At 32.9% G+C, this 20,983-nt stretch overlaps 3 protein-coding genes and 1 long non-coding RNA gene across 10 annotated transcripts; 3 read left to right on the top strand and 1 right to left on the bottom strand.

Annotated features, from left to right (window-relative positions):
• Positions 1 to 722: 722 nt before the first annotated feature.
• LOC123202003 lies at positions 723 to 5,789 on the bottom strand. Of its 6 annotated transcripts, none has more exons than XR_006498900.1 (5): positions 5,379 to 5,789; positions 4,769 to 4,865; positions 3,778 to 3,921; positions 2,634 to 2,800; positions 723 to 1,009 (listed from the first exon to the last, which is right to left on the bottom strand). It is a non-coding gene; the product is annotated as an uncharacterized LOC123202003 (long non-coding RNA). The 6 variants fall into 6 exon arrangements; XR_006498901.1 differs by having other exon boundaries at positions 724 to 1,009; positions 2,634 to 2,754; XR_006498898.1 differs by lacking the exon at positions 723 to 1,009 and having other exon boundaries at positions 2,416 to 2,754; positions 5,379 to 5,786.
• Positions 5,790 to 9,585: 3,796 nt separating this feature from the next.
• LOC123202004 (stigma-specific STIG1-like protein 2) lies at positions 9,586 to 10,264 on the top strand. The gene has a single exon (XM_044617702.1). The coding sequence runs from the start codon at positions 9,717 to 9,719 to the stop codon at positions 10,161 to 10,163; it is 447 nt and encodes a 148-aa protein (XP_044473637.1). The 5' UTR covers positions 9,586 to 9,716; the 3' UTR covers positions 10,164 to 10,264.
• A 2,428-nt stretch (positions 10,265 to 12,692) lies between these two features.
• On the top strand, positions 12,693 to 17,413 carry LOC123202005 (CCR4-NOT transcription complex subunit 9-like). Of its 2 annotated transcripts, none has more exons than XM_044617703.1 (9): positions 12,693 to 13,058; positions 14,203 to 14,274; positions 14,797 to 14,886; positions 15,373 to 15,415; positions 15,741 to 15,847; positions 15,998 to 16,093; positions 16,416 to 16,606; positions 16,748 to 16,817; positions 16,989 to 17,413. In XM_044617703.1, exons 1-9 carry the CDS (start codon positions 12,864 to 12,866, stop codon positions 17,094 to 17,096), a joined length of 972 nt encoding a protein of 323 aa, XP_044473638.1. In that variant the 5' UTR covers positions 12,693 to 12,863; the 3' UTR covers positions 17,097 to 17,413. The 2 variants fall into 2 exon arrangements, with proteins under 2 accessions (XP_044473638.1, XP_044473639.1); XM_044617704.1 differs by lacking the exon at positions 14,203 to 14,274 and adding an exon at positions 14,093 to 14,164 and having other exon boundaries at positions 12,694 to 13,058.
• Positions 17,414 to 18,806: 1,393 nt separating this feature from the next.
• LOC123202008 (ribonuclease 3-like protein 2) lies at positions 18,807 to 20,952 on the top strand. Its single transcript, XM_044617706.1, has 4 exons — positions 18,807 to 19,351; positions 19,552 to 19,707; positions 19,800 to 20,176; positions 20,589 to 20,952. The coding sequence occupies exons 1-4, from the start codon at positions 18,941 to 18,943 to the stop codon at positions 20,761 to 20,763; spliced, it is 1,119 nt and encodes a 372-aa protein (XP_044473641.1). The 5' UTR covers positions 18,807 to 18,940; the 3' UTR covers positions 20,764 to 20,952.
• Positions 20,953 to 20,983: the final 31 nt, after the last annotated feature.

The raw sequence follows: 20,983 nt of genomic DNA on the forward strand, positions 1-20,983 counted from the left end.
AATTATTGGATAAGACAATTCTGGATCCAATAACTAACCCTATAACTACTGAATCAGATAAGTTAAGAGTTTGATCTTGATATATCATCAAAAGAAATTTGAACTCATGTTTGAAACTGTTTTTTTTTTTTTTTGCTAATTTGGAAGTAATTCAAATCTATTTCCTCACGTAATAATAACTTAAAACTTAATTAGCCTCTCTTAATTTGGCCATTGATTAAATAACAGGCCTACAATGCAATTAATGGCGCTAACTAATAATAATAGATATGGTCCTCTTCGTCCTAATATCGTAATTATTTATAAATAAGATTACCCTTGCCCACTACTCTTGATATGTTGCCTTGCTTGTACGGTTGTTTCTCGTTCTTTTCTTCAAAATGTAAGATTTTCTTTACCATGTAAGTGCTCAAAGTCATGGTTCAAAAAGAGACTGCTTTTAAATTAACATTTATATTTGTTAAGAGTCGAGTTGATCCCATTATACAAAAGAATTATGACGAATGAGTTAGTCTGACCTTGTGTGTTATAAAACATGGTCTGACTAGGAACTTGTGAAAAATCTAATTCAGAGTCATGGTTAAAACCCATTTAATCATCGGATTATACTGATTTAAAATTAAATTGAGTAAATAATACCAAGATGCAATTCAACTATCTGATCAAATCGATTTGACTATCATATTGATATCGAGCTAATGTTCGTATATTTAACACCCGTTTTAAAATTTTAATTTTGTAGAAGTGTGGATTGTATTATTGTAGATATGTGTATTTTTACTTGTATTAATATAATATATTCTCACTAATTAGTTATATAGTAACTAGCTAAATGACTAAACTAGACTTGCGAGAATCAATGCACAAGGAAGCTACAATAGGCAAGGTACCAAACTCCATGGAAAATCAGAGGCAAATACAATACAAGTCTTATTTAAACGAGAAGGCGGTCTCCTAGAATCAGCTTTACTAACTAGACTGGCTTGGTCCTGGTCCTTGCTTTACCGTTCTGTAACATATTTAGAAATATAGATATAGATCAATACTTGTGGTAAAGTAGCTCAAAATATTTAAGGGGCGTTTGGTTTGAATTTTTTAAGATTATTTTGATAATCTATCTTTTATTCTCTTGTTTGGTTTATCAGTAATAAAATATTACAATAATCTTCTATTACCAATACTGACGTGACAGGTAATATAGGTAGTAATCTGATTACCACATTCACCTTAAGTATTTAAAGATTACTGAAGTAATCTTGATTTTATTATAATTATATTATTATTTATTAATTTTTTGAGACAAAAATAAATTTATTTTTAATTAATATGACAAATAATATAAAAATATTTAAAAATAATTATATTTAAGGGTATTTAAGTAAAATAATTTACTAGTAATCTTTTATTACCGTTAATCAAATACAATAATTATTTATACTTATCAAATTTTATCAAACATTATAATCATTTATACGCAATAATCTTCTAAGTAATATATCTTTACGGTAATCTATTTTTAAGATAATCTTTTTATTTTGATAATAAAATATTACTAAAACCAAATACCTTAGAAGTTTTAAAGAAATAGTTATTTCCCACAAAGTTAGGCCTTCACTGGACCATTCAACTTTCCCACAGAGTTGCATTTAATTTGAGCTGTTTGAGTCTGAATTTGAACTCCAATTAAATGAGTTAAATTCGAGCCAAAAATTGGACTTGTGTTTATAAACAAGCTAAATTTCAACTGATTCTAACATTTAAGTTCAACCCAGTTTGGATCGAATTCAAAATTAAATTGTTTTCAAATTAAGTTTGAATCTCAACTTGTTGATCTTGAAATGATCTTAAACTTATTCTTTGGAAATTGAGCGAGCTAGCCCTACTTTCTCCCTAAGATTTTCTAGAGAGGACCATCTCCTTCACCTAACTTAAAAAATCTTTTACAAGATGTGAAGATTGACAAGAATGTCCTTTCTTTTTGGGCAATTGTGATCATGCTCTTCTCGTTCTTCTTCTACTTCCTCTTCTTCATCCTATGATACTTCCTCTTTTAAATGTCTTTCACTATCTTCACCACAATTATTCATGTCAATCTTCTCGTTTTTTTGTCAGAAGTATCAATATCAATTGGAATTAAAATGCCCTCTCTTCCTTCCCTAACTGATGTGCAACCTCATCATTTGATGCCCCCAATCGATAGTGGTAAAATAAGGAGATCCCTAAGTATGACAGTATGGGTTTGAAACCCACTAACGAAATATTAAAATTAAACTCTTAATTATGAAGTCGGGTATGTCACAAGGACAGTTGATTGTAGAAAAACAATTCAGAATGAAATAACTTCACCAGCATCATACAGGTATCCACAAGAAGAAGTGGGGGTTCAATAGAATCATAAAGGGAGTCTTTGACAACTTTTGCAAAGCCCAAAGCTAAATTAGTCTGCTGCATTCTAATATATTTGTGTTTTGAAACGTTCAGAATAAAAAAGTAATTATGTTATTTAAGTGAATTATACACCAAAGGTTTCTAACTAACCGATTCGCTGCCTATTTTCTACAAACAAGAATGACAGGAAATGACTTTAAACATATTTACTAAACCAAAATTACCATGGAAACGGCATTACTGACCTGAGATGCATCCTTAAAGATGCACTTCATAATATACTCAACAGCCGGTTCCATAACACTGACAAGCAGCCATTTGCTATCTGTAGATTTCCCAAGTGGTTGTCTCCTATGTTGATGAATTCTGCTTCAATAGCTTTTGATGTCATTAACAGATGTATTTTAGTGTCCTGTGACAAATTTGAGTCTGAACATTCTGGCATTAACTGATATAAAAATTCTATGAGACCTGATTTACCATTGGAAAAAGTGTAGTGCTTGATGAAAAATGCAGCAAGAGTTAAAACCAAGGACTAGGGCTTGCACAGGTCCATAACTAATGCAAAGTCAAGGTTAATTTATACACAGCTAAAAGAATTATAGAGCCCCCAAGGGATGGTTTGTGTGGTAAAGAGGTGGGACTCCAAGGTGGAGGCCTTGGGTTCAACTCCCCTCAACGGTATATTAAGATCATACTCTTCAGTAACCTAGTCTAATGGTTGTTTGACTAGTATCAAACTAACAAATAAATATCAGCTGTCTATATCTTCAAGTGCATCAAGCACAACTAGCTCAGCACATTTGATACTAACACTGGCATTCTTAAGAAACCAAATCTATGCCCCCCCCATGTATCCAGCTAATATTGACATATAAATTGCTTTGTTACTTCCACACTTCATTCTTGTCATTTATTGATAACAGCTTTCATTACTCGATTTTCAAAAGGCTGGTGAGTTTGCATGCATTGTAACTACAGACCAACATAGAAAGCAGTAATGAGATTTTATAAAAGTTTTAATTGTATATTTGGGTTTTTGTTCCAGTAACTTAATTCTTATGATAAGAAAGCATAGAATGGTCTCTAAGAAATCATTTATAATTTGATAGATAAAGCATGTTATTCAGGGCAGTACTAGTAAATTAAAACCAAGGCAATACCAAGCATGAGGGCACCATAATTTGAAATGAAACCTAAACTATAAACTCATAACAAGAGAGAGATGTGACCTGAATCCTGATAAATCTGGAATAACACAGCAATGTAGTAACATATTTCTGTCTCATGATTTAAACCCAAAAAAATATACTTCATGTGACTACAATAACTGATACTTAGATAAGAATAGAGAGATTATGAGAATAAATAAGAAGATTAGGACCTCACATGCATGGAAGAAGCTCTCAGATGGTAACATCTTTATGAAACCAGTTATTGCAAGTTTCTTTGGCATCAAAACAAATAATGCTCTCTTCGAAATTCTCTTCCATAAATCCCAAAGGTTTCATAAGATAATTTACAGCCTTTTCTCTGCGAAAGAAAACAACTAGTATCAAAAAAATTAAAAAAAACTAATAGACGGTAAATTTGATTCCCTTCATAGTTTATACAGATCAAAAGGCAGAGATACCAACACACAAAAAGAAAAAGCAATGCAAGAGAGAGAGAGAGAGAGAGAGAGGAATACCCAAAATGATTAAACATATTTGATACATGTTAGGATACATATGGTGGACAATGTTGAGAAAAGAAAAAGAGTCATCGGAGAACAAAAAGAAAAATAAACATCAGAGAAGAAGAACTTTGGTGTGATGACATTGGCAAACCCTCGAGCTAGAGATTCAACTTGAGTTTGGTTTGTTCGAGTCAAACATAAATTTAAGCTCAATTTAAATTCAACCCTACTATAGGGAAATATCACTTTCAATGAAGTCACAACACCCCCTTCTTAAACCATAAAACAAGATAACACGCATTCTTTAATATAATGTATACCATTAAAGACAAAATTTTACCAAAGTATAGATACTTGAAATAGGAACCTATGAATGAAACTATCACGTCAACAACCACAGCTATTGATTCAATGTCATTGTAGCCAAATAAATGAATAACCATGAGAATATGTCAAAACACAAAATCCATATCCGCATAAACTACTGCAACAATAATAATCAGAATGCAGTGCAGACAGAAAGCTAAATTTGAACTGAAACTTTAAATATTCGAAAGACCAGAAATGAATATTTACTTACTGAAGAAACCAAAACCATTTTGGATATAGGAAATTTCCATATAAAAAATCTCTTGAAAGATGTATATTATCTAACTGCAACTTAACTCGAAGCTGTAGTTGAAAGCATTGAACTACACTCACCATCTTCTATATCCTCAACAGGAATCACGGCATTAACATCCGGCACTCTTAGTAGATCAAAGAAATCACTACTTTCACTGTCCACAACATGTTCAACCTATAAAATAATTTATGTAATTCCTCCAAAAGTATAAAAATAACCGAAAAGAAATTAAACGAACAAACCACCGTCAAATGCTACGGAATTTTAAACTTGCAAGCTAGAAATGACACTCAAACAGACTCACAATAACAATTTAAAGCTTCATTATAAAAATTTTCTCCTTAAGCTAAAAGATGAATAACTTAGATTCATATTATATGACACAACTACCTCACCATATAACAATAAAACAGAGTCAAAATACAACAGCAATGCCAATGCTTATCAATACTAGAAGTAACGTCAAATTAGCAAATTGAAAAATTCCAATGAAGAAAACAATCTCATCAGAATTTAGTTTTTCAGCAGTATCTTTCGTGAACCAAACAGAAACAAAACCAAATACACTACGTATGGTTGATAACAAATTCAAATTCGATTAAGTGACGAGAAGTTCAATTTGAATTCAACATTTGCTATTAGCTACGAATTCAATAATTTGAAAAAAGAAATAAGATCAACCAGGACCTGGTGGTGGTCTGGAAGAGGAGACGGAGAGAAGAGAGGATGATCGTCGACATGTAAGCGATGTAGCACGTGAGATTCATCTTCGGCTGCGAAATTTCGAGGCCCAAACTCCGTTGGAGCTCAGCTTTTACTGTGCTAATTCAAGTTTCTGTGTTTGGTTCTTCGGAACGCGCCGTTTTGATCTGTTCGCTTAAAATAAATAATCAAAACGCGGAGAAAATGTTATAACGATTAAAACTAAAAATATCATGATTTTTCTCCTTTTGATCTTGATTTCATATATCTGGTTATCTGTCTTCCCAAACAGCTAGGGGTGAATTGGAGCCAACGCCCTTCAAACTCAAACTAAATTGTTGAAGTTAAGTTCAGTTCTTTCGAGTCAAATATAGATTCCAACCTAACGATAATAATTTGACCCACAAAATAAGGTATTCGGCTTGTCCCTTACAGAGCACAAAGAATATTCTCCCGTAAATACAGAGACAAAGATAAAAATGATTAAAATTTGAGTAATAAGAGATGTGAAAGGGATAAAAGATAAATATATCTTTATTTATCTTCTTTTTTATATGTTTTTAAATTTTTATTTATCGAATTATATTTAAAAATTTTGAATTATTATAAATATATCTAAAATCTAATAAAATTTTCATTATTTGTCTCCTGAGGATGGAAAGGGAAAATTATGGAGAATTTTTCCTATAAGGACAAAAAAGGGAAAGAGAAAAAAATTTTGTCTCGTGAGAAGGGGACGAGGATTCTTCAACATTCCTAAATTGGGGACAGAGTGGAGATGGAGAAAAGTTTTTATTGCAGGGATGAGAACATAGATTAAAGTATCAAATCCTTATTTGACATATCATCATCCCTATTTAAAATAAAATTGATTTGACTTAAATATTTCTTATCACAAATCAATTAATTTTAGAGATATCAATTTAGTCTTCTAAACCGAATCCTTTACCCGTCTCTCCCCGGAATAGGGAGTGGAACCCTAGCTCCGTCTATATATATATATAATAAAGATTACTTTATAAGCAATTTTCTTAAGTCAAGAGCTTCTGAGCCCTGCCTCCGTGAATATATACTTAGGACTACTTATATGATTAAAGCATGAAGCACATTCTTAAGATTGGAGATAAATCATGTGGGATTTGTCTGGTCTAGTCAAATATTTAAGATCCCCAAACTTCTATAATTTCTGTTTTTTTGGCAACAATGGTCCATCCATGGAAGCAGGATCTGGGCATATGTGAATCCCAACAGTGAGATCAAAGTGATGATACGTTCAAGATGGAACTTTATATTTTATCAAATAATTTATAACACAAATCACATTGTTTTTTTAATTAACAATTATAATCTCCACAAGGTTCTTTTGATTATTTTTATTTAAAATTTTACTGTTCATTCTCAATATATCATCCAATAAATCAAAATAAAAAACACGTAAGATTAACATGAGTTCGAAAATAATTACATCAATTACATATTCAAAGATATTAATAAATTGGTGGGTTGTGTTATTATGATAGGTAAAGTTGGATTCAAACCGAACCTATTTGAGTTTGAGCTCAAGCTCGGTTTGAACGAGTCTGCCTTATACGAGCTTGGTCAAGCTCGAGCTACTCGTCAAATTTTTCAATTAAAAATTTTGATACAAAACGACGTTATTTTGATTAATATGTATTAAAACGATATTATTTTAATAACGAAAAATGAGCTGAACCAAATTCGAACCGAGTTTGAGCTTGACTTTCACGAGCTCAAACTCAAACTCGAACTCAGCTATATGTAAACTGAGCTCGAATCCAACCCTAATAATAGAGAGGGATTCTTTGACTTAATTAGTAGTAGATTTGACTCTAGTTGATCTTCTATGAGAGTTAGTTTGAGTTTTATTTAAATTTAAAATAATCAATTCGAGATTAAATTTGATTCACTCAAATAAAAAACATTGAAATCAAAAAAATTTGTTAAAAAACAAAAAAAATTATCGATAAGACAAGTTTCGGTATAACAACACCAATGGGACATTAATCATGATTAGCATACCTGAACTAAAATTTTTCGACTCAAACTCATCTTATTCTTGCCAAATGACAATCTAGACTTGATTGATTCAATTTGATTTATATCCACCCCTCATTGTAATGCTAAGAAGGTCAACTTAGTTCTTTTTAGCATTGTTTTTAAAATCAGACTACAACAACTGGTTCGATCGATTAAACCGTGAACTAATTTATAATTTAATTCGGTTTTATAATTCGATCTGATCTATATATAAATATTGATTTGTTTAAAATTCGGTCAAATTTGATAAACCTATTGAATTGAAAAAATTATTTAAAACTAACAATTTATAATTGATTTTTTTATTTATGTGATAGATTATCAATTGTTATATGTTTAAAAAATATGATAAATATTTAATATTATTTAAAAAATACATAATAATTTAATAATAAGTTAAATCAATTGATTATCTGATTAAATCAATCGAAAAGCATAAACTATTAAAATGACCAATTTGATCACTGATGTGATTTTTAAAACATTGCTTGTTACATAAATAAAACTTTATAAGCTCAAATTCTCAAACCCCAAAAGAATTATATAATTTTCCCATTCACACATTAATAAAATATTCGTAAACTTGCATCAAATATTCTACGTACGACGTCGTGCCATATGACTCTCAAAATTTAAATATTATCTAACTTGTTAGTCAATAAACGTGTTACTGTGGGTATATATTAATTCATTTAACTTGCATTTAATGTATCATTAATTAAGAAATTTAATTATAATTATTAGGAGATTGATTGTACAAAGACCCATCTTGGAGCTTAAGTTTTGTATCTAGAAATTAAAATATAATTAGTCAGCTCTCAAGGAGAAGGATGTCTAGGGCTACGTTTTGAGCAATTTTAGGTTACAATTTTCTCAGCTGCCAAACGCCCTTTACGTCTCCTCACACCATGCCTATATTTTCTCAGGTCGGCATTTGGGCACCCCTGGATTTCGTTGGCTTAAGGCCTTTTGAAAAATCAAACCATAGTGAAAAGACATATTTGCCCTTTGACTCACATCTTAGGTCGTAGTTTTGAAAAGATGTATTATCCCAATGTGATAAGATCATATGAATCCCAAAAGCAATTATGTGTTAGAAAAACTCAAATAAGATTTATAATTTATAACGAACAATATCAATTTGATTAAATTTAAATGTTACATATTGTGCGTATGAAAACCCTTTTGAGGGTAAAGCCAAAGATAACATCAGTAATTACTAAACATCCCAAAGTTCTCCCGAGTTGTGGTTTGTGTGCATTGAATAAGATATTACCATCTTGAGGCTGCTTTGGATGTGGCCATATGTCCCTAATTAAACAAGGCATATGAGCTTCCACTGGTTCACTTATCATTAAATAAATAATGACACCACTGATCTCTAAAATTCTATTTGTGTATGTATTGTCTATAATAACAAATAACTAGATCTCTTGTATCTCGACAGTTACATTAGTGTTCTCTCCTCTTTATTATATGAAATAAGAGTTAAACTGTGAAAATAGGATAAATTTTTCGATCACAAATGAAATGACATATCTCTGGATTCTCTTTTTAAATTATTCTAACAATCTTTGATGATCATTTTTTATTATCATTCTACTTATAGGATCAAATGCTTTCAATTCTCTGTAAAATTTCTTTCATAATATCTTAAAAAATATCTTTTGTAATTATCTCCGACGAACATATCGTAAAACATAAATAGTAGTAACATTATTATAGTTGGCATAGGAATTGTCCAAAGGATCAAACCACTTAAAAAACTTTCATTTGCACTTATATTTTCTCACATAAATGAACATTCTTCATCATAATCTCATCATATTCATACGTAACATATTTAGATAGTTATTCATGTATCAAAATATTAAAAACTTATAGTTTTATACTTTTAACATTCGCTTAACAGTTTTACAATACAAGATCAAAGAGACAGAATGGTCATTTACCCACGAAGAAATAGGTTTTAAAATTAAATAATGAGGTGCTGAAATCACATTAGACTTTCTTAACTAAGAACTTAAACCCTAAAAACGCAAAAATTAAAGCACACTCTTTCTAGTACATCACAACAAGCTTTCTTCTACCTTTTTTCCACTTTTCCCGCGTCAACTCCCACTCTCCCTTCCTTCAGCCTTCCTATAAACCCTAACTTTCAATCCTCATTTCCCCCTGCAACTCAGCTCCCTCTCCCCCTCTCCCCCCTTCCCAAACAATCCAACCCCTGAAGGAAAACCCAACTCTCTCTCACCACTTAAATCAATGGAACTCATCAAAATCATCTTCACAATCACCATAACAATGGCCATCACTATCACTCTCACCATGCAAAACATCGGCGAAGTGGTTTACGACACCCCATTCGAGCATCGATTCCCCGCTCATGAAAACGCCATCGTTCTCCCCACTAAACGGGGCAGCCGGTTTCTCGCAGAAGTGAAGAACCCTAGAGCCGCGGATCACTGCCACAAAGATAACACCGTCTGTCAAGCTCAAGGCAAAAACGCGACGTGTTGCAACAACAAGTGCATGGATTTGTCGACCGACGAAAACAACTGCGGCGCCTGCAAGAAGAAGTGCAAGTTCACAGAAGCTTGCTGCCGAGGCCAGTGTGTGAATCTCGCCTTCGATAAGAGGCATTGTGGCTTCTGCAACAACCGGTGCCTCAAGGGAGAATATTGTGTTTATGGACTGTGTGATTACGCATAATAACGATGAAGATGATGAATGATACGCTGCATTTCAGTTGGTGAGGTTGGTAATTTTATCCTCAATACAATAAAATAATTACTTTAAATATTTTAATGTAATTCAAAAAAAAAAAAAAAAAAGAAGAATTATGTATGTGATTACATTTTATCATTCATTTGGCTTATACAATTTTTGGGCATGGGGAGATACTTGAAAATGTATAGAAGGGAGACAATTGGCTTTCATTTCTATATATGTATGTTTATTATAATTAACAGAATACATAAATATTTTTAATTTCCAATTAAAAGTTTCTTATAATAAAACTATGTTACTAACTTTAAATACACAAATGAGTATACATTTGATATACGTCATCAAATAATTTGATGATTTTGAAATAAAAATAAAGTAATATTCAATAAATCGATTTTCAATTATAAAATCTAAAGTGCACGTATCATACTTAAATCACATAAAAAGGTGCAAGCTTTCAATATAGGGTTTATTTGACTTTTGATTCTCTAATTCTAACAACTGATTTTTTTTTTTGTGTAGTTCTCTCAAGCCATTGATGTTGCAATATTCAATTATAAGATCTAAAGTGTAAGATATAAGATTTAAATCATATCGAAAAGTATGAGCCTTTAATATAAACTTCTATAGGATTGTAGACTCTCCGATCTTAATAGTTAATTTTTTAGAGTATGATCCTCTCAAGGTTATATGATGAAATTGTTTATTGTGATAGTTGAATAAATACCATGTGAACTACTTCAAGTGGTACATAAGAAAGTGCTAGATTTTTACAACCAAATGATTAAATATTTTAAGTCTACAAGCTTCTTTCCTTTATAAGTTAGCTAGCTGTTTGATAAGTGATTAAGCATTGTAATTGAAGTGAAAAAGAAGAAATGAAATTGAATGATATATTCAAATGGCAAGATGCATGGAAAGCAACTTAAAGCCAGCTTTTGTTGATCTTTCGTGTAAACAAGAAGGTTACTTCAAGGCTACAAAACAAAAGCATTTTTGGCTCTCAAGAATTGTTATGCTCAATTGTGCCCGAATTTCGCTCAATACCACATGCTATTTCCATAACAATAGCTCCTTCCACATGCTATTGGTTACAAAAATAAAAGATTCACAAACTCATACCCTATTATGTATATTAGTGATCTGAATTCTGCAAAGAGTTATTCGAATTCTGTAAATGCATATTCGAATCTCATATGAGGGCATAGGGGCAAAACCCCTATGGTATGAACATTTCCATTTAAAATACCTAAGTGAATGCAATGGGCAACGGGTAGAATAGAAGTGATCTATGGGCAAAATAGTTGCGACCTATTGCTAACATGCAAGTATCTATGTCAAGCATCGACCAATTAGGGTTTTCATATAAAAATTATGTTAATATATATGTAAAGTAAGAAAAGTGCGTGTATTATAGAATGGAGAGAACAAAAATTAATCTCTTTTTTCATATTTATAATGATAATTTTCTCAATTGTCAATTTTTTTTTTTGTATTGGGTCTTTTATGTAAAAACTTGTATTTATACGTTATAAATTTTGCACGCATTGTAAACATGCAAAACAAAGACAACGATAAATAAACAATCAATAAAATTGTATATACATATTTTAAATATATAAATAAGTATCTATTTAATTTGTCATCATGTGATTCGATGATTTTGAATTAAAAATAAAGTAAAATTCAATCATATGATAATATAAATAAGTATATACTTATTTATATATTCAAAATAAATACGTACAGTATTACCCATGTTAAATTATGCATACAAGGATGGCTCCCAGTCATACTAAATATAAAATAAGCCTCTGGTCTATTTCATAATGATCTACCTTTAGATTCAAGGCTATGAAATTTCTGGGTTAATTACAGTTTGAGCAATTGAAAAGTCTACCATATAATATATACTTTAAATTATTTTGGAATTTTGACATTGCGAGTCAAAGGCATGTTGGATTCTTAGAGCTCTTACATCATCAAAATAAAATGTTTGACAAGAGGGATCATTCTTTTGTTCTTGTTTGACCGTCCGATGGATTGGCCCAATGATTAAATCGTAACTTAATATGATTTGTTTGATTCAATCATACAATTTCAACCACCCGGGTGATTTGATCTAATGGCTGATATGTGACTTTGATAATTAATCAGAATTGAACTAGTTATCAAATTTTAATCTAATCAGATTTGGGTTTTTAAATAGTGATTATGGGTGACTGTGGCAGCAGCTCATGTGAGGGCTGATTTTAATTTTTCTTGTATGGACTATGATTAATTTTTTGTATTTTTATTTCTTTTAATTAATAATTATGTGTCAGTACTTTTCCTCCTTGAACTGTTTAAATTAACGGAATATTGGTAACGGCAGTCTGACAACAGGGGATGAGCCGTTATTTTGAAAATGTTAGGAAATTTTAAGTAGTAGCTCAAACTTTAGGGTTATTTTGAACAGTCCGTTGTCTAAAAGCGAAAATTATAAAATAAGAGCAATTCTAAAAGAACGGCAACGGCAATTTCCGTGACTCAACAACTCTCTTCCACCCACGCGCATGTAACGCACGTGTCACAGGCTCTCCCTCACCCAGAAGGAAAACACGACAGCAAGGGATAGTCTTTTTTGTGGTGTCCGTCTTATAAATCAAGAATTTGTAAAAACCCCGAGAAACTTCGAAGAAAATGGCGAATCTGCCTCAGTCTCTGTCCCTCAACGCGCCGTTTGGTGGTGGACCCAGTGCATCGATCCCGAGCGCCGCCGCTGCGGCCGCTGGAGCTGGAGCTACTAAGGACCGGAAAATGGCGTCGGCAGAACACTTGGTTCTCGATCTAAGCAATCCCGATTTGAGAGAAAACGCACTCCTTGAGCTATCCAAGGTGATTTTTATGTTTTTCATTTTGATTCAACAGTCGAATGCCAAAGCTTTGATTTTTGTTAGTAGTTTTATTATGTTGTGTTATGTAGTTTCTTGGCATTTGAAAACTAGGGTTTTGAGTGGAATTAAATAAATCTTGATGTGTTGATGCACGTACAAAATGATTGTGGGTTTTCTAAATTTATTTATTTTTGTTTTATTTTTTTGGGTTTGTGATCATAGGGTGAAATTAGAACTTGTAAATTATAAAAAATGATTATATAAGCTCAGGCGACTTTGTCCCAAAAATTGTAGGGTTTGGAAGGGTACTGTTTGAATTGTTTTCAGGACAGCTATTTAAAAATGCAAGTGACGGTTTGAAAAAGCATTGGATATTGACTAAATGATGGAAGAAACAAGCTGGATTTTGTTCACTTTCCGAAAATGATCTTTGTTTAGTACTATTGTTGTTAATTTGGTTGTACATAAAAGTTGTGCAAAATCTTAGCAATAAAACTATTTGCACTAATATTGAGAATTAATTTGAGCACTACTGATGAAATGTCACCATGTGATTAGGTAATTTTGAATTAAAAATAAAGTAATATTCAATCATATTTTGATACATCGTCATTAGTGCACAAATTTGTACTCATTGTTAGTGTACATAGTTTTACTCAACTTGGGGCTGTATGAAGAGCAGGTATGCCAATAAGTTGCAGTTTTAGGTCATATCTTCTATTGTGAGAAGCAGTATGGTGGTCAGGTCATTGCAGTTTGAGTCTTCTGGTAGTTCTGAGCTTAATGCTTTGAAGTTTAAACTAGAATTGCAATATATTGTTAGAGACCAATGTTTATGTGTAGAATGTTCTGAATTTTTTTCTTAATGAAATAGATAAAAGGTTGGAGATAGGATTCCACTTTTGCAAAGTAGACGATAGTTGAAATCTCTATATACATGTTGACCGTGCTCTTTTCTTTATATGGTTATGCAGTTTAGCTGTTTGATGTTTGTGTGCTTTAATTATAAACTAGTCTCCGCCTTTGGTTTTTTAGAACAAGGAATTATTTCAAGATTTGGCTCCTTTCGTGTGGAATTCTTTTGGTACTATAGCTGCTCTCATACAGGTATGCCTAATAAACTTGTGTTTTGTTTTTATTTTTAGAAGAGAGAATTATTTCAAGATTTGGCTCCCTTGTTGTGGAATTCTTTTGGTACTATTGCAGCATTATTACAGGTATGCTCCTAATGGTTCTTATTCTACTTTTTTTCCTTCACCCTCCTGAAAACACCCGTGCTTTTTATAGTTTGTATAACCAATTATATAATATGCTTGAGCCTATAGGAAGACATCTTTTATGTCTTTAATTCTCTTTTAAATTGCATTCAGCAATCTGTTAGATTGATCCTATTTCTTTTCTTCACTCTCCAATCGCTTCTATGGTTGTGATGTTATAATTTGATGGAGGTTAACCATTTGCAGAGAATCAGAATGTTTCTTGAAGGAATGAAAAATATAATAAATTCATAGGGAATGTACTTCTTTATTGTATGAGGGTAGTAGCTCAGAAACAACCAGGTTGTGTTGGTTCTAGGTTTTCAATCCATATGTTGTTAGTCTAACATGTCTTTCTTATGTGCAAAATATATGAGTTCTTTTGTATAAGTTTGCTGTCGTTTCAATATTGCTATAATCATTAAGTTTTATGGCCAGAGTTGTTGAATTCCTCCTCTTCATCTCCCTTTTTTGTGCTTGCAGGAAATAGTTTCAATATACCCTGTTCTATCACCACCAAACCTCACTCCTGCACAATCAAATAGAGTTTGCAATGCTCTTGCACTTCTTCAGGTTAGATATATTCCCTTTAAGCATTCCTCTATTAAATGTATTACTCATATTGAAGTTGTAATTGCTACATCTCATCATCTATTGGGAGCCTGGAGGTTAAGCATTCCTCTATTAATTTATCACGCATATTGAAGTTTTAATTACTACATCTCATCATCTCTTGGGAGCCTGGAGGTTGGTCTTTACCTTTTCATATATTGATGAGCTCAGGTGATGCTAGGGAACCTCTGGGGCAGCTTGAGATATGAATTTATTTATCTGAGTAAAATTTAATGCCTTTTTTCCTTTCCTCAAATATGAGAATTATACTTTTGATCAGTGTCCAAGAGGGTCAATGCCTATTATCTTACTTGTATGTTTCCTGGGTGTGGAAGGCATCTGTTCAAATACTTTTGTTGGATTAATTGGTGTCAGTTCTATATATTTTTATATTGGTCGGTTTGGGTGTTTCTAATGCTTCATAATTTTTTAAATGTCCTGATACAGTGTGTAGCCTCTCATCCAGACACAAGAATGTTGTTTCTAAATGGTAATACTTCTGTCCTTGTTGGCATACTTGAATCAGTTTGAATAAGTTCTTGCACTTATTCTTTTATATCTTAAGATGGATAATTTTATTTCTTAGAAATCAAGTTGTATTCTTAGCTTTTAACCTTATAAATTACTTTTCTATAGTGTTTTTGTCAGTTCTTATACATTTACATTGAATTTAAAATGTTTCACTTGAAAGGGGTAGCTCATAAACTTAAATTTTTTATTCTAATTATCAAGATCTAACAAATGTTGTCTTGGGAGAAGATTTGTTTAGCAAGATACTGTCTGTCGAATTTGAACTGATTGTTTTCCTCTTGCAGCTCATATACCTTTATATCTGTACCCTTTCCTAAATACAACAAGCAAGTCAAGGCCCTTTGAGTACTTGAGGCTAACTAGCTTAGGTGTCATTGGTGCCCTGGTGAAGGTACTTGTTGACTTCCTGTTTCACAGATTGATACATATTCTTGTCCTTTTTCTGATTGTTAGGGTGCTTTCTATAAGTCCTGCCAAGTTTTACAAATCTTGTTTCTTAAGGTTCAAAATTTTAAAGCTGCTCAATCATTTTCCATTGCAGTTTGATGATACTGAAGTTATTAGCTTCCTTCTTTCAACAGAAATTATTCCACTCTGCCTGCGCACCATGGAGATGGGCAGTGAATTGTCAAAAACAGTTGAGTGTACTGATTCTATAGTTTCTTTTTTCTTCTGAGAATATTTGTCTTGTTCTTTCTGTTTTGTCTATGATTCGTGTGGAAAAGCTAAGTATGATGATTTTGCTTACCACCTTCACTTGAAGGTGAAATGGATAGCTGGCTTAGTTGCTTTTAGTTATTGTCCGAAGATAGCCAATTAGGATCTCTTCACATTTTTTCCTCTTTTAACTTCATTGTTAATCTGTATTCAGCTACTCCTTTATCTAGGTTTCCCTCTCCTTAATTCAAAAGGAAGCGGGTTGTTTATCAATGCTTGACTAAAATATTTTTTGATGGCAGGTTGCTACATTTATTGTCCAGAAAATCTTGTTGGATGATGTGGGCTTGGATTATATTTGTACTACAGCAGAGAGGTTCTTTGCAGTGGGACGAGTTTTAGGTAACATGGTTGCAGCACTTGCTGAGCAACCCTCATCGCGGCTGTTGAAACATATTATTCGATGTTATCTCCGACTCTCTGACAACCCAAGGTTGATTAGATATCTTATGAAGTGCTAGTGCCCAAATATCGCTCAGCCATTCATCATTCATCATTTGTCATTCTTCTTGTTATACCTACTTCTCAGGTTCATGCTCACCATAGATAATGTTCTTTGGCCTTTTTGTTTCAGGGCTTGTGACGCATTGAGAAGTTGCCTCCCAGACATGTTAAGAGATGCCACCTTCAGTACTTGCCTTAGAGTAAGTACTCTGTGTTATCTTGCCTTGCCCACTTCAGTGATGGGGTCTATGTTGATTGTTGCTTGACATTGATCCTTATAGACTCACAGTAATCTATTGCCTTTCACTTCTCTGCATTGGTCACTTCGTTGGTCGATTCCCAGTTTACTGAACTCTATGAAATGAATACAGGAAGATCCAACTACAAGGAGGTGGCTGCAACAGTTGCTTCACAATGTGGGAGTCAATCGAGTTCCAGCACTTCAAGCCGGAGGATTCGATCATATGCTGGTGAACTGAACTCAAAGACTGCAAATTTTCTTCCAATTTATGATCATTATCTCTTTTTTCGTTCCAAAATGGGCATCATAGGCAGAACCATATTATTTAAATCTAAGTTACCTTTGTCCATGTCAACATGCCATAGTTGAGTTTCATGTAATTAGTGATTTTATCTAAGGAGAAATGGTCTGTAAGGGGGAAAGTCAGGTGTGGTTGAAGAGGAAAAAAGCTTTCCTTGATTGATTTGTTCATAAGTGGAATGATATTGTACTAGCCTCACTTGTTTTAGTTTCTCATGTGTAATGAGAAGTTTGCTCAAGCTTATTCCATTTAAATGAATGCATGCTCTCTATTGTTGACCGATGTACTTGTATGCTGGGAGAAAATGGGGTAGATTTGAGTCGGGTTGAACTTGAATAAAGCTTAAGGGTATTCCATTTTAATGAACGCATGTCCTCTGTTGTTTTACTGATGTACTTGTTTGTTGTGAGTAAATAAGATGGATTCGAGTAGGGTTAAATTTGAATACAACTTAGGCTTGAACTTATCAAAATAGTGACTTCAACTCCTGATCAGTTTATATAGGGATAGTTTAGTTTGTATTTTTCACTATCACATGTGGCTCTACTCTTGAAGCAACTCTTTGCCCATGATCTCGATACGAAATTAATACGTACGCTTTGTTCATGTTGTTGTCTATGTTACTATGATTGCACTTTCAGCTGAAACTCCTCCGCTCAATATGTACATGCCCTCGCGCACATCGCCAAGTTTACACGGCCAAAGGGACAGCCACACCTCACCCCATGTGCAATGTCCACATGTGCTTGTGTCGATTTCGCACCTCCCAACGTACGCCTCTACTGGCGTACCTTTACCCTTTCCCTTATTGTGATTTAAAAATATTTTTAGCCATAAAAATAGTTAACAGCGTAGAAGGTTTTCTTGTGATAATTAATTAATTATTGATATCTTTTTTTATTCTCCGTTCTATTAATTTTTTTTAATTATTTTTTTGAATAATACATTTTGGGTTCCTTCGTAATATTTTGTATTCCCGTAATATTAATTCATCATTAATCAAATATTAATTAATGGGTAATGTCTTTTGGTTCCTATTACATTAATTCTTGTAAAATAAATTAAATAGTGATAGTCCGTGTTGGTAACCCACAAGTTTAACACGATTGATAATTTTGTGAATTATACCATCCCTGAGTCATGTCAAAAATAAAGGGTTTGAACTACGCCGTTAGGGCATAAATCAACCCAAACCACTATTATGTCTAACTATTTAAAAAAATAGAAGATTTTTTGTGTGGTGACACCAACAAACTCTAAAAGAGTTAGAGATTGAACTTTTCAACTCATTCAAACCAAATATGAATTTTTATTCAAGAGAATCCATCTCAATAAGTCTGACTTTTTGAATATTTTGGAAAAAAAAAATTAATTGCATTTATACTTAAGTACTTGAAAAATTATTATTATTTTCTAACAAAAAATATTATCCAAATCGGATTATTATATTTAGGATTAAATTAATTATATTGAATAGAATAAATTTCGAATCTAATAATTAATCTTTCAACTATTAAATTAAAAAATTAATCTTAATATATTATGAGAAGATACTTGAATTTACCTCCTTTTTATTACTCAAATTATTTCGGACCAAAAAAATTATTATTCATTTTTACACGTGGGGGGATTTTGGAAAGTACTGAATCCATCACAAAAGTAAACTGTCCTAATTCCGCAACACCTGCTGTTGAATTATCAGCCCTATCGCCGACTCTTTTCATCGCTTCAATTCCTCCAAACCCTCTAAACTTCACTTCACAAATTCACCACCGGAAGCTATGCACCCAGAGTTTTCCGATATACCCACTCGCGGTTGTGCGAGCGTCATCGACGACGCAATGGTAGTGAGGGCAGCGTCTCCGCCGTCTTCGGAGATGGAGATTTCAGTGTATTGTGTGGAGAAAATCTTGAATTACAGTTTTAAAAACAAGCGACTTCTAGAAGAAGCATTGACGCACTCTTCGTACCCTGGTGCGGCGTCGTATCAGCGGCTGGAGTTTGTCGGCGACGCGGCGTTGGGACTTGCATTCTCTAATTACATCTTTTTAGTTTATCCAAGGCTTGATCCAGGACAGCTATCGCTCATACGGTCTGCCAATATAAGCACTGAGAAACTGGCACGAGTGGCTGTCAGACACGGGCTGTATCGGTTCATGAGACATAACGCGGCTTCTGCTCTTGATGATAAAGTACTGGGTTCTCTTTTGTTTGTTGAAGACAATGAAACATAAAAAAGTAGTTTTTAATGGAAATCCTTTGTTGCTTTCTGGGAAAAGGGGATTTTTCTTGTGTTTTGAAAGTGTTTTCATTGCTTTGGAAAGTGGGATTATGCTTTTTTTCTTTTTTCATTTTTTCCTGTTTTTGATGTGATTTAGTTTATGTTATATAGGTGAAGGAATTTGCTGAAGCTGTTAGTCAAGAAGAAGACAATGCAGCTGTGTATGGTGGATCAATGAAAGCGCCAAAGGTTCTTGCTGACATTGTTGAATCTATCGCAGCTGCGATCTATGTTGATGTTGATTTTGATCTCCAAAAATTATGGGTGGTGTGTATAAATATTTAATTTTTCATTTATAATTTATGTTTTGTTTATGGCTTAGATATATAAGAGTATTTTCTTTTTCAAAATGTAATTAGATTATTCGGGGTCTTATGGAGCCTATCATAACCCTGGAAGACCTGAAACAAAAGCCACAACCGGTTACACTTTTGTTTGAGCTTTGCCAGAAGCAAGGAAAGCAAGTTGATATCAAGTACTGGAGAAAGAAGGACAAAAACATTGCCAGTGTATATGTTGATGGTGAGTTTGTTGCCTCAAGTTCTTCAGAGCAGAAGGAAATCGCGAAGCTTAATGCTGCAAGGGAAGCTCTGCACAAGTTATTGCAGTTTATGCCGGTAGATAATGGTGGGATGATTGAAATTTATAATGATGTTGATGGTAAATTGGAGATCGGAGCTAAACAGAAGTTACATGAAATCTGCAGCAAAAAGAAGTGGCCAAAACCAACCTACCAGTATGAAATTTGACTTCATTTGGAATCAAAGCTACATATGAATATGTTTTGGCATCTGTTTTTCTTCTTCCAGATGATTTCATCCTTTACTGACATAATTGCATCTTCATTTGATTGTGCTCCATGCCTAAATGCTTCATGAATTATATAACATATAATCAATTTCTGGGTTTGATTGAATTGTATGTTGAGATGTGTCTAAAATCATATATATCAGTAGAACATTTTTTTTTTCATGGAATCTAGTGGGAAAGGTCCAAACTTATTGTAATTTGATATGTTGTTTCAGTTAAACACAATCTGAATCCGATAGGTCACGCATTTCGCCTTTTTTAAAGGATTAGTTCCATTTGTTCCCTTATGTTATGTTCCTTTAGTTTACTTTCTTTTTCTTCTGCTTTGAACTTTGCAGAACTGAGAAAGATGAAGGTCCTTCACATGACAAGAAATTCATATGTTCTGTCAAAATTCCAACTGCAGATGGTACACTTTATATCACTGGAGCTGAGAAGTCGAGAGTAAGGGATGCAGAGAACTCCGCAGCTGCCATGATGATCGGCGCCTTATATGAGTCTAATTATATTTGATGCTATTGATCCGTAATAAATTATATCATGTGCTGTTTTTCTGATGGATTTCTGCCATTTGATCCGTAATAACTTGTACAGCCATGAGTTATATGTAAATAGCTGTTTTCAGTGTTCTTTTGTGTGCCATAATCCTGTAAACTTTGCTTATATCACCTGATGTTTAATTCTACTATTTCATTTCTATTATTTTTTTAAATTATCATACAACCATTAATTA

Source organism: Mangifera indica, chromosome 18, assembly GCF_011075055.1.
Source record: "Mangifera indica cultivar Alphonso chromosome 18, CATAS_Mindica_2.1, whole genome shotgun sequence".
NCBI lineage: Eukaryota > Viridiplantae > Streptophyta > Magnoliopsida > Sapindales > Anacardiaceae > Mangifera > Mangifera indica.

What these genes read in the sequence shown, in the direction of transcription:
- LOC123202004 (XM_044617702.1), top strand. Translation starts at nt 9,717, where the DNA reads ATGGAACTCATCAAAATCATCTTCACAATCACCATAACAATGGCCATC.
- LOC123202005 (XM_044617703.1), top strand. Translation starts at nt 12,864, where the DNA reads ATGGCGAATCTGCCTCAGTCTCTGTCCCTCAACGCGCCGTTTGGTGGT. An exon ending in CACTCCTTGAGCTATCCAAG is followed by an intron (nt 13,059 to 14,202) that starts GTGATTTTTATG and finishes TTTTATTTTTAG; the next exon opens with AAGAGAGAATTATTTCAAGA. An exon ending in TCATTGGTGCCCTGGTGAAG is followed by an intron (nt 15,848 to 15,997) that starts GTACTTGTTGAC and finishes TTTCCATTGCAG; the next exon opens with TTTGATGATACTGAAGTTAT.
- LOC123202008 (XM_044617706.1), top strand. Translation starts at nt 18,941, where the DNA reads ATGCACCCAGAGTTTTCCGATATACCCACTCGCGGTTGTGCGAGCGTC. An exon ending in CTTCTGCTCTTGATGATAAA is followed by an intron (nt 19,352 to 19,551) that starts GTACTGGGTTCT and finishes TATGTTATATAG; the next exon opens with GTGAAGGAATTTGCTGAAGC. An exon ending in ATCTCCAAAAATTATGGGTG is followed by an intron (nt 19,708 to 19,799) that starts GTGTGTATAAAT and finishes AAATGTAATTAG; the next exon opens with ATTATTCGGGGTCTTATGGA.